Source organism: Peromyscus eremicus, chromosome 5, assembly GCF_949786415.1.
Source record: "Peromyscus eremicus chromosome 5, PerEre_H2_v1, whole genome shotgun sequence".
Lineage (NCBI taxonomy): Eukaryota > Metazoa > Chordata > Mammalia > Rodentia > Cricetidae > Peromyscus > Peromyscus eremicus.
Window position 1 is genome coordinate 77,754,993 of NC_081420.1, and position 13,067 is coordinate 77,768,059.

At 36.4% G+C, this 13,067-nt stretch overlaps 1 protein-coding gene across 8 annotated transcripts in view; it reads left to right on the top strand.

Annotated features, from left to right (window-relative positions):
- Positions 1–10,849, top strand: part of Wac (WW domain containing adaptor with coiled-coil) — a 67,634-nt gene extending 56,785 nt beyond the window's left edge. For 7 of the 8 annotated variants that reach the window (XM_059263760.1, XM_059263764.1, XM_059263759.1 and 4 more), the window contains 7 exons: positions 814–1,059; positions 2,129–2,251; positions 3,231–3,379; positions 5,318–5,436; positions 6,884–7,070; positions 7,431–7,558; positions 9,872–10,849. In XM_059263760.1, the coding sequence (XP_059119743.1) occupies positions 814–1,059; positions 2,129–2,251; positions 3,231–3,379; positions 5,318–5,436; positions 6,884–7,070; positions 7,431–7,558; positions 9,872–9,941 (1,022 nt within the window). In that variant the 3' untranslated portion in view covers positions 9,942–10,849. The remainder of the gene's footprint in view (positions 1–813; positions 1,060–2,128; positions 2,252–3,230; positions 3,380–5,317; positions 5,437–6,883; positions 7,071–7,430; positions 7,559–9,871) is intronic. The other variant, XM_059263758.1, reaches the window with a different exon arrangement.
- The last annotated feature ends 2,218 nt before the right edge of the window (positions 10,850–13,067 follow it).

A 13,067-nucleotide genomic window follows, 5' to 3' on the forward strand; every position in this document is an offset into this window, starting at 1 on the left:
TGTTCCCCCCCAACTTTTAGAATTTTAAAGACACACACAGTCACACAAGTTAAATTGGGTTGTTATTATTATTAGTCTGGCTGGGAATGTCTTGCCGGCTGTATTCTCATTCTTCAGGAATTGATAAAGTCTTAATATTTCCAATTTATTAAATACTATAAAGATTGTGCTATTGGTGTTTTGTGTCTAGGTGCATTGAATATACGCATATAGAAGTGGCAGCTTTCCATACACGTTCATACATCTTTTATTTTCAAATACTAGGAAATGGGGCTCTCCTTTATGTTTACTGTTTAAAGGGCCTGTTGAGAAATATTTTACAACTTAATTACAACAAAACTTGGCCCTAGTCTTGTCATTTTGTTTTTAGCTCATTTTGGTCATGACTGGCATGGGCCTACCTGATACCTATCTATCAAGGCCGTTATGTGTGGGTTATTGCTGTGCACATAGGTGTTTTTGACCTCATTTGATATGGTACCTAATTCCTGTAGTCTTGTTGTATTCCATCAAACTCTTTGTATATATGTGTGGTGTATAGCCATATAGCAGTGTGATTTTTAAATCACACATAGAGATAATTGATCAGCTTTTTAAATTTAAGCAACCACAATCTGCCATGTTCCAATTTCTCACTGGTAAATAGGGATGCAAAATTTTCTACCTCAGTATATTATAGTCAGACATTTATTTCCTGAGGATCAAATGCAGTTTATGTTAAGTGTATAGCACATGGAAGATGTTACTGTGATGCTGTTCATTTAGTTTCTCATGTTGAGACAATTTTTTGAGCCTTATCTCCCTTTTATTTAGAATCTGCTCCAGGAGACAAATCAGTATCACATTCTTGCACAACTCCTTCCACATCTTCAGCCTCTGGCCTGAACCCCACATCTGCACCTCCAACATCTGCTTCAACAGTACCTGTTTCTCCTGTTCCACAATCACCAATACCTCCTTTACTTCAGGACCCAAATCTTCTTAGACAGTTGCTTCCTGCTTTGCAAGCCACGCTACAGCTTAATAATTCTAATGTGGACATATCCAAAATAAATGAAGGTTAGTAGTCATAATAACAATTTTGAACATTGTTAACCACATTATACAAAGTTATTTACAAAATTCTCAATTCAGCGATGATTATGTTTCTCTTCTCCAGTTCATGTGGGGTTTGCTGCTTTGAGGTTGATACCTCTAATGCCCTTGGTTGTACAATTGAGTTAGCAGTGTTTGTGTATAGCTTTCAAGTCTGTTAGGAAAGATCTTAGAAATTCTAAGAGAGGGGTAGATGTAGTTGAAAGTGCTAGTGTTTGTTTTTATTAGGGTTTCTGTTTTGTTTCTTTAATCACGTTCATTTTAATCTGATTTTTCATTTTCTAAAGTATTTGGACCTCCTCATAGAAGTCTGAGCAAAAATGGAACTAGTTTAAATTTGAAGCTATTAAAATTCAGATGTTTAATCATAAAAATGCAAATAAATTTAGTCTCTGTGCATTTTCTCTTAACAGTAGTGTTAAATGATTTATATTCACCGAAATGGTAGAGCAGTCTCAAACTGGTTAGTTTTCTTGTTACTCTCAACTTCTTGGTGTTTTTATTTTATTCTGCAAGATACCTGTAACTCTTCAGTTTTGCAGATAAATATTTTATATAAACAGTCTGAAATCATGTAAAACAGTCTGTAAAGGGCATTCTTGGGCATCAAAAGTACACTGTATTCCTAAGGACTAGTTGTTTTGGTATTTAAAACATGGTGAGTATTGTTATACAGGGCTTGGTTGGTCAGCTTGTTGAAAAAAAGCAGTCATGTGAAATAGCAACCATCTCTTCAATTGATTGCCAATAATGTACTAAGCACTAACTTGCGTTGGCTCTTACTGTTCTTGACAGCATTACTAGAATTGAGGATATTATTGGCTTACCTTTATTGTGAACCTGTTCTCTTCTTCCGATCATTTCAAGTCTTTATGCCCATTATGTTACTGTGTGTGCCAAGCTTTCATTTTGAAAATTTTATGAAACCAATTTGTCTTTTTTACTATTGCTATTTATTGTCTATAAGTTTCACGTTGTTACTAATAATGCCAAATAAACTTCTTTATTTTGATTGGATTTTGAATGTTTTAAGTTCTTACAGCAGCTGTAACACAAGCTTCCCTGCAGTCTATCATCCACAAGTTTCTTACTGCTGGACCATCTGCTTTCAACATCACCTCTCTGATTTCTCAAGCTGCCCAGCTCTCTACACAAGGTATTCTTTCTCTTAAGTTATTTATAAGATTGTCTTGTATTGTTCTGAAATTAAGGGAAAGGTTTTAGTTTGAGAAAATATTACCTATAATAGTGATTTTGTTTGACTTTTAGTATTGGTATGCTCTTGGATATGTTTATTTCCTTCATTTTATACTTTGATATTCATCTGACTGGATCACTGTATTTGTAATACATCATATATTTTAATCAAGAGATAAATTATTGATAAGGCCTTTTATTTAGTGCCAAAAGCAAACTATACTATACTCTCAGTCATTTCTAAAGTATTTCACACACTTGAGGACTTGGAAGTTTGCTTGGGTTGTTGATAACAGTTTTTGACTAGAGGATGCAGAAATAACTTTGACCTTTGAGTTGGTTTGTGTCTCTTTTCCTCACACGTATGCAGAAGAGGAGATGCAGCAGCACTAAGTCTGTCAGAAAGTCCACAAAGAAAACAGACACAGCATGTTGAGCAACAGAAGTTTAATGGTAGAAGTCCATTTGGCTAACCGCATGAGGCAAGGGACTATAGACAAATCCTGAGCCTAAGTGGAGAATAAATAAGAACTAAGGATGATGTGGCGGCTACTGTGTGAGAATTAGGTTCCCACTTAGCTTTGCAGTATCAGGAAGGAAATTTGATCTCACTGTAGGCCTTGTTCCTTTAGTGAAGATACCAAATTCTGATAAGAGTCACCTGTGTATCTTTGCAATGTGTAGAAAAACACAGTGAGCCGGGCGGTGGTGGTGCACGTCTTTAATCCCAGCACTCTGGAGGCAGAGGCAGGCAGATCTCTGTGAGTTTGAGGCCAACCTGGTCTACAGAGTCAGATCCAGGAAAGGCGCAAAGCTACACAGAGAAACCCTGTCTTGAAAAACCAAAAAAAAGAAAGAAAACTACAGCGAACCTCACAACATAATACAAAAAAAGTTGTTTGGGGGTGATTTAAATTAATTGCTTCATTCTTTCACAGCCCAGCCATCTAATCAGTCTCCGATGTCTCTAACGTCTGATGCTTCATCCCCAAGATCCTATGTGTCTCCAAGAATAAGCACACCTCAAACTAACACAGTCCCTATCAAACCTTTGATTAGTACTCCACCTGTTTCATCACAGCCAAAGGTATGTCACCTTTGTAGGATTGTGAGAATGGCTGACTCATAGAAATGGTAGTATTTTAGAAAATAGGTTTCAGGAAGTGTCCTTTGAGAACAAGGTAGTGGTGGAATGAGTGACTAGTGGGTGACATCAGATGGGTCAGCGTGGATGAGCAGACTTGAGTCTCAACTTCTTCTGTATACTGTGTGATTTTGCCTGAGTATTTTGGTGATTGTGACATGGAATTCTGGATAAGCAGGATCTATGGGAGAATCTTAATATTTATCAAATTTCTCTACTCTGTTGTTGGGTTTTTGTTGTTTTTCTCTTAAAATTTCCTTTTAAATGTGAACCACCTTCTCATTTAGTTTTTGCCTAAGAATAACATGCTGTTTGCTTCACTTAGTAAAATTAAATTTTTGTGTAAATCTAGTTTTTGTAGTAGAGTTATAATTAAAAATGGGTCCTTCTGAATACAGAGAGCATTTTTCTAAGCACCATTCACTGTGTTTAGGTACAAAAACCACAGTTGTAAATATAACTGGAGTGTAGACTAATTTCGGCACCTATCACATATTTGCATCTTGACCACAATTCATAAGTCAATGCCAGTTGTTCTGACTCTGTCTTTTTATATGTGTGTGTGTGTGTGTGTGTGTGTGTGTGTGTGTTTATGTATATATATATATATATATATATATATATATATATATATATGTTTATGTATATAGGTTTGTGTACACACACAATTTTTCTCCACCTGCTTTCTGTCTTTCAGTTGAACTTAGATTATGAGTAAGGCTAGCCTCCTTTTTTTTTTTTTTAAAGAGCAATTCAGCAAAATAAAATGAAATTCCAGTTTATTGTTTCGACATTGTTTCACACATACATCAACCAGACCAAAGAAATAAATAAACAGTAACTTCATAGACAAAGGAAGAAGAAAAAAGAAACTTTCTATCTTTGGCCTTTTTGACCATCTCATACAAACCAACTACTTGTATAGTGCAGCTAGATACATACACAAACAAGTTGCTCAAGGCTAGCAGTTTTGATCTGGGATCCTGCCTCTGCCTTTTGAGTGCTGGTTTTCTAGGTTGCCTGGCATTTACATAAGTTCTCTCATTTACATAAGGGCTCTCAGTCCTGTCTTTTGTTTGTATAGCATGGGCTTTCTCCACTGAGTCATCTCTCTGCTTTGTTTGGTGTCCTGTGAGTTAGTGAGGGTTAGAGCTTGCTGAGTGGAAAAGTTGTGGGCTTGTGTTTCTGTTATTCTTTGTTTTTAATAACAGGGAAGAGATTTTCAGAGAATTATTAAAACTTCATTTTCTTTGGCTATGACATGAATATATATTTGCAAACACACATTGATCAGTTGTTGAAATCAGAGTATCTATGTTCCAGTAATATAATGTCTATTTTTATAGAAATCTAAAAAGAGAAATGCTATAGTATATTAGAAAACTGTTGAATAATAGTTTTTCCTGATGATGTTAATGATGTGCGTTGGTAATTTTTACTATAGGGCATTTTATAAAACAGCTCAAATTTTAATTTTTGGGACTGACTGATGACTAGGTTGTTAAAGAGTTGTTACTGAAGAGATGGGAGTTTGGATCCCACTACTCAGTATGAGTGGCTCACAGGTATCTAGAACTAGCTCCAAGGAATCTAGTACCCATTTCTCACCTACATGGGCAAGCACGCACACAAAATAAAGCACCTTTAATTTGACTTTGTGAAAACAGCTAGTTTTAAGCTTATTGACTAGATAAGTGGGTAAATATATAACTAAAAGCCAGACAAACATCACCACCAATATTAGTGTAATGAAACAAAATTGTGACAACTTTGTTAACTATTGTAGAATTTCATTGGTATTAGAATTTTTTTGCTTATCTAATTTTCTTGCTATTTGCCTGTGTGGATAAAAGCTTGTCTTACCAGATTTTGACATTTTAGGTTAGTACTCCAGTAGTTAAGCAAGGGCCAGTGTCACAGTCGGCCACACAGCAACCTGTAACTGCTGACAAGCAGCAGGGTCACGAGCCTGTCTCTCCTCGAAGTCTTCAGCGCTTAAGGTTAGTTGGTGTGTTGAGATTTGTTTTTCTTCTTTTAATATGGCATCTTGTGTTGTTTGAGTAGGATTTGCTTGATAGAACATCATCACAGAAGTTATTAACAGATCCATGGGTGGCTTTACAGAACCAGTCACAGTTTACAAAAACTGTAAAACAGTTATGACTGGATTATTTGTAGAAAGTGGCTCCTTTAAAATTGAACTAGACTGAACTAAAATATGTAATGCTTATACTAGGAAAGCACATGGCATCATGTTTGGCGCTATATTTGCTTTTTAACCTACTCAGGTTTTGAGGTAAAAACAAAAGCCCTCACCTCTGAAGTTGTGTGTTGCACTTTCCTAATATCTTCAGATCTGACCTTTCTTATACAGATCACCTTTAATATTATTATATAGGGTTGTATTATATTTGCTCTTTTCTGTGTTGATTATAATACAATTTCAAAGGCCACTTTTTTTGGTTTTGGTTTTGGTTTTTTGAGACAGTTTATGTAACAGTCCTGGCTGTCCTGGAACTCTTTGTAAACCAGGCTGTCCTTGAACTCACAGAGATCTGCCCACCTCTGCCTTCTAAGTGCTGGGAGGAAAGGTATGCACCACCACTGCCCAGCTTCAACTGTTTTTGTATTCTTTTCAAAACAAGCATTTAAGAATTTACACATCCAAATGAGACCTGTTCCCTTCAACGTAATCACCTTTGGAAGATGGCTACTTCAGCAATCTTTCCATTGTTCAGAGAGTTTTGGGAAACTCTTCTTTTAAATATCTTTAGAAGATGCAATATTATTAAATATATCCTCAGTGATGAAAACTCTTCATCCTTTGGGAAATTTACTTTTTGGAAATAACTGAAAATCATTCAGCAAGCACCAAGTCTGTTGCAGCTCGTAGGAAATGAACTTGGGCAACTGAAGTTTTGGTTTTCACCACCATGTGTCCCCACCCCTGGCCCCAACCATTCAGTTCTAAAGGAAGACAACTAATCTTAGTGTGTCACTTTTTGGTCTCATTTTAGCAGTGTGCTCACTCAGAGTTCTCTATTGAAATATCCGTGTTTTGCCTGATGTTATTTCACCCTCTGATTCAAGAATATTTTGATATTGAACATACACATACCTCTCTTTAATTAGATGTTTCTGAAATCAAGTATTCACATGTGCCTTACATTTGTGACTGTTAAAAGTTTGACCCTTGCTTTATGTTCGTTGTATCTGAAGTCAACTGTTTTGTTGACATTCTGCAGTTTCAATTTTAATTTGATATAAACAGTAATTAATGTTCCAAAGACTATTCTCTTAATATATTTTGAATCAGCAATTCTATTTGATAATTTTTAAAAAATTGTAAGAATTTGGATATTTTTAAAAATGAATACACACTGTTTCCTGGTATTATCTAGAAATTACTTTGAGACCTGCTAGGCATTCATTTGTTTTCCTTTGCAGCAGCCAGAGAAGTCCATCACCTGGTCCAAATCATACTTCCAGTAGTAATGCATCAAATGCAACAATTGTACCACAGAATCCATCTGCTCGGCCTGCGTGTTCATTAACACCTACGCTAGCAGCACACTTCAATGATAATCTCATAAAACACGTTCAAGGGTGGCCTGCAGACCATGCAGAGAAACAGGTATGTGTCCCTTTCCTGTCTTCCTTTCCCTCCCTTCTTTTCTATTTTTTCACTTCTCCTTTTTTCTTCTGTGTGATGCTGGTCTGAAGTTTGCTGTGTAAATGCAAAGCTGGCTTGGAACGTAATGTCTTATCACTTCCTCAGGTAGAGTGCCAGGAGGATAGGTCTGGACTAAAACCATACCTAATCTGACTAAAACTATATTTTTAAGAACTCCGTAGGAAAAGCGAAAACACTTTGGACCGTTAAAGAAACGTTTGTGCTTCTGTATGCAAAGTTTCATTCTGTACTTTTAGTGTAAGTTCTTACATTCTTTTGTGTAAGTTAATATTTTATGTGAGCTTCATTCTTTAACTATAGGCATCGAGATTGCGTGAAGAAGCCCATAATATGGGAAGTGTTCATATGTCAGAAATATGTACTGAATTAAAAAATTTGAGATCTCTAGTTCGAGTATGTGAAATTCAAGCAACCTTGCGAGAGCAGAGGTAAGTTACTCACTGGTGTGTGTGCGTTTGTGTGTGTGCTTTTCCTTATGAGGAATCCCCTGCAGCAGGTGTACTTTGGTTTTGAATGAGGGAGCTTAATATGCATATTGCAAACAAAAGTAAAAGAAGAAAGCAGCAGATAACATCCATAAGAAAAGAGCAAATCATGTGATAAGTTCCTGGTTGACATATTTTTTCAGGCAAAGCACTGTTTAGACCCTGGATAAGCTTCTGCCTTCCATTCCTCCACAGACATTTCGCCCCTATGGGAAAAACAATAAGTCACCTGCATTCGGAATGACTACCTACTAGCTATTCTTTTAACTGGTTTCCTTTTTCTTGGTCATGGGATTGGGAATTGGCCTGCCTCATGAAAGGGAAGACTCAGACACTTGAAATAAACTTGTGTGTGTCCGTGTCTTCCCCCCCCCCCCCCCCCCGTGTGGACATGTGTACCAGAGGCCGACTTCTGACTTCTGGTGTCTTCTCAGTTGCTCGGCACCTTGTATTTTTGAGGCAAGGTCTATCTGGCCAGCAAACCCAGAGATCCTCCGTCTATGCATCTGCAATACTGGGATCACAGAGACATGCTGTCTGTCACACCTGGCTTTTAACATTCACTCAGGGAATTCAGGCTCAGAGTCTCAATTTGTACAGCAAGTGCTTTCTTGACTGAACCATTTTTTCAGCCCCTAAAATAATTGTCCTTGCAAGAATTATGTATGGTGTTTTTCTCCCCGTATCTGCTGGAAGTATATTTTAAGACCACCATTAAATGCCTACAGCTGGTTAGTAGCAAACCCCTAAATGTAATGCCTGCAGTGGTACCTGGGCAGTATTAATTTTGTTCATAGCTTTTCCAGTTTAAGTTACAACAGTAGAGTTAGCATGGCTTTTCATTTTCCTGCTACTCAATTTCCTAGAAAGAAAAATCATTCTTTCTAAACCTTAGCAACTTGAGTTTCTGATTTTTTTTTTAATTTGTTAAGCTTCACCTTTTTACTTATTTAAGGAAGCATTTTGTGACTTGTCAGTGTCATGCTGGAGGTTTCAGGATCTCTATTTGTAATGGGACGACCAACATCACAGCCTGTGTTGGGGTATTACTTAGTAAATAATGGTTTGTTGACTACAACCGTTGCAATACCATAAAGGTCAGTCTGATAAGAAAAGGACTAAGTGATTAATAGTTGGGGGGACCACGTTCAGCTTCTTTATACTGTATGTACAAGATGATGCTTCACACCCTAGGGCAGGGCAGGTCAAGAAAGACAGACTCATTTAGGTAAGAACAATACAGTTTAAACTGGGGAATGGTTCATTTCTTGAGCCTTTCAAGTTTCAGATGAACGTAGAAGGCCTGAGTGACTGACTGAGAGTTGCTTGACTAAGGCAAAGGTGTCCTTGGTGTCAGTCTCTAACCCTAAAGAAAGAACAGCACATAAGTGTAGAAGGAACTCAGATGAGATAAGATGCAAGCAGGACATTGGAATTCCATGAGTCAAATTGAGATCTTCATGATCTGTAATTGTATCATATTCTAGAAGTATTTTTATAATTTAGTCTGCCTGCTGAGTGCTGTGGTGCCTTGGCTTCCCGTTAACTCAGTCTCTTTATTTGGAGCTTTCCTCTTAGGTGTGTAACTCTGTACTCCTTGGTTTATAACTGTGCTTCACAAGGATCCATTATTTTAAAAATGAAATGTTGATGGCAGCTAATTAGATATGCCCCTCTTGATTTATGGTTATGTTGGCTCAGTTAAAATCTTAGATTGATGTTTATATTTTTAGATCCTTTGGAGCTAAAGACAATGTTATATTGTCTAGCCAAGTTGTGATGTTTCTGAAATCTTAGGATTTTCCCCTGTGCTTATTCTGTTTATCTGACATTTCGCATAGATAAGATTAGGTAGCATAGGTATATTTGATACACGTGCAACTTTGAAATGACAGATTTTATTTTGCATAAGTTTTATCTACATCTGTAGTAATTATTGGCTTCTTGTCTGCTTAATTCTAATCTGAACAATATTATGAGCAAGAAATGCAATATAGCTTTATCTCATAGTTATTACCTACCTTTTTAATGCTTATACTACATATAAATTTTAAATGATTCTGTATATTTGAAAGAAATGTTGAAAATTGCCAGGAAATTAAGAAATTTTCCAGCTTTTCCAATATTTTAATGTATGATGTGTTAAGTGCTCTTAACTATAAGCTAAGACTTTTTAACCATTCAGTATTAGTATTCATTTATATTTTCATAGTTTTTTATAACATATAGATCTTAATATCTGCTCTTATTTTTCAGGATACTGTTTTTGAGACAACAAATTAAGGAACTCGAAAAGCTAAAAAATCAGAATTCCTTTATGGTTTGAAGATGTGAATAATGACACATGGAATCCTACAGGAACTGTAAATCTATTGCCCAGTCATAACATTTTGAGCTGCATTTAAGTAGACTGTGGACCGTTAAGCTGGGCAAATGAAATGACAAGGGGACGGGGGTCTGTGAGAGTCAATTCAGGGGAAAGATACAAGATTGATTTGTAAAACCCTTGAAATGTAGATTTCTTGTAGATGTATCTTCACGTTGTAAATATGTTTTGTAGAGTGAAGCCATGGGAAGCCATGTGTAACAGAGCTTAGACATCCGAAACTAATCAATGCTGAGGTGGCTAAATACCTAGCCTTTTACATGGAAACCTGTCTGCAAAATTAGCTTTTTTAAAAAAAGAAAAAAATTTGGGGGGTTAATTTATCATTCAGAAATCTTGCATTTTCCAAAATCCAGTGCAAGCGCCAGGCGATTTGTGTCTAAGGATACAATTTTGAGCAGTGTACAGATATCATGAGACAACTGTTCCGCACTTGCACCTGATCAAGAGCAGTGCTGCTCCATTTGTTTTGCAAAGAAATGTTTTCATTTCCTGTATGTTCCATTCCCTCGGAAGTCCTTGGCCTGATTTTATCCATTTTTTAAGGTGCCCCTTCTCCTTTCTAGGGCACTGTTGCTGTGGCACTTTTCTATAACCTTCTCATTCCTGTGTACAGTAGCTGGAAGTTGCAGTGATCGAGCATAACCCACATGTTTGTATAAATTATTGAAATCCATTTGCACCCTGTAAGAATGGACTTAAAAGTACTGCTGGGCAAGTGTGCTGAAAGTACATTGACTGCTCAAGTATAAGGAAGTGGCCCAATGAACATGGTTGTGGGAGGGGAAGAGGAAACAGAGCTAGTCAGATGTGAATTGTATCTGTTGTAATAAACATGTTTAAACAAATACATTTTGTTACTTTCTTTTCCTTCGGTCAGTGCATATTAGAAATTGAACTACATGGGGATTCTTTATCAAAACTATTCTTGTTGAATATTTATATCTTACTACAGTAATTCCTTAAAGGGAGGTTTTGTTTAAAGCATATTAACAATAAATTGTGCAAAAGATATTTAATGAATGTGAAATTCAACAAGAATGATGAAGTCACTTCCCAAGTGGTATCATTTGTTCAACCTGGTTTTCCTGTCTTGCTATTATGACACTTCATTTTGAAGGATGTTTGTGTTGTAGCTAACTGTTCAAGTCTGGTGCTGACTGCTTTTTCTTAGCCATCACAAAACGCTCAGTTTGTGTAATCAGAGTTTCCTGCTGTTACACAGAAATGGTGGGAAAGCTCAGCTTTGTATATTGTTTCCTAAAGTATATTAAAATAAAAAAAGAAACTATTGCTACTATAAAACTACCTTGCCTTTTTTTCCCCTTTGCTTAAAAATATTAGTCACATGGCCTTAGCATGACACTGCCAGTGTTGTACCAAATCACAGTTTTTGTATGCAGAAAAGTCTTTTAACCTTAAAATTGTAACTTCTGGCTTAAGAGGGTTTTTTGGTTCGATTTGGGTGGTTTGGTTTGGTTTGGTTTGGTTTTGCCATTGTTGGGGCAGATGTGTGCTTCCAGTTTACCATCACCAAGGGCTGAGTTTTGCTCCAGAATCATTGTTAACTTTCTGAAATACTGAATTCTAAAAATTACTTTTGTAATTTTTGCTTTAACTATATTTATTTAATTATATTTAAGCTACAGAAGGTAACACTGAAACTTTCTTTGACTTTAATCAACCAGTCTTAAATCATAGCATTGATGTTTTCTGAAACAGATTTTATGGTGTGATAGAGAGGAGGGATAGCCTTACCCTGGAAGCTGACTTCCTCCAGTTATTTACAGGTACTTTTTAAACGTCAAGGAAAGAGACATGTCAGGAGTTATGATGAAATGTTCATACCTGTGGAGTTTTTACCAGCTGCTGCACTGTGCTCCTGTGTGTAAATGGAGTCCTGAAGACTGGGTCAAGCTAAAACCCAGGCTGTGCCTTTTTCAGCAAATGGCTACAGATTTGTAGTGGAAGAGATGACCATTTTGTGGTCAGGTGCAGCTTGACTTGTGTGTTGCATAATTGATTTTCGTAGTCAGTACTCCATTTATCTGTTATGTCACTCTGTTCCTGTTGGTTTTAATATTTATAGCCTTAAGTAGATTAGTTAAATATATTAGAAAAATGCTTAATTTGAAATTTACTTGTGGAAATACTTTATAATTGATCCAATTGCATTTTTATGGTTTTTGCACTTTAATAATACACATGCTGTGTCTGGCTCCTATCCTCCTTAGGTGACTAAGGCATATCTGTTAGAGCAGGTGTGGTGTCCTGGGTTATCCTTAGTTGCCATGAATTTGAACGTGTAACCTAATTTAAAGAATTTGAAAAACAGAAATTGTGTTTTTCTAGAAAACGTTAATCCCCCTCCCTCCCATTTAAAAAGTAGATATTTGAACTTTGTAACTACTGTTACCACGTGTGTGGTGATACATCTATTAGAAAATCATCCCCTAAAGAGAACTGGCCATCTCTGTTTAGTCTTATCTTGGTTTCAAATCTTGGGGCTGTAAATTTAAAAAAAAAACAAAACACACACAGAATACTCCATACTCTTTTTTTTGGGGGGGGGGAGGAGGGGCCCCTAAATGGGCAGCTTTATGTTTGTTTCATTCTTGTTTGTAAAATAATCTTAGGGAGGGGGGGCTTAAAAACTTGCAAGTGAGATTGCTTTTCCTATTTCATGTTCTGTCTATAAACACCTTAACTCTAAGGGAATCCTTTAAAGGGGAACATGCAGGAAAGACCATTTATTCTGCCTACCAGAGTCTTGAAGTTCCTTCTTCAAGCTACTGTAATTAGGTGCTGGGTTTAAATATCCAGAATTCTTTTCAACACCTGTAAATATGCCTATATTCTTGTATTTGTACAGAAGTGTACAAAATGATAAAAGTAATAAAAAATGTTTTGACTCTATTGTGCAATTATTTCAGAAATGCGTGAAAACAAGGGCAAAATTGTGTTTTTAAAATTTAAAATACTTGTACTAGATAGCCACTTAAAATGTTAGTGGTTGGGTTTCAATGATCTAAGTGAAAATTCCAAGAGCTCTAGGCATGCATGTCT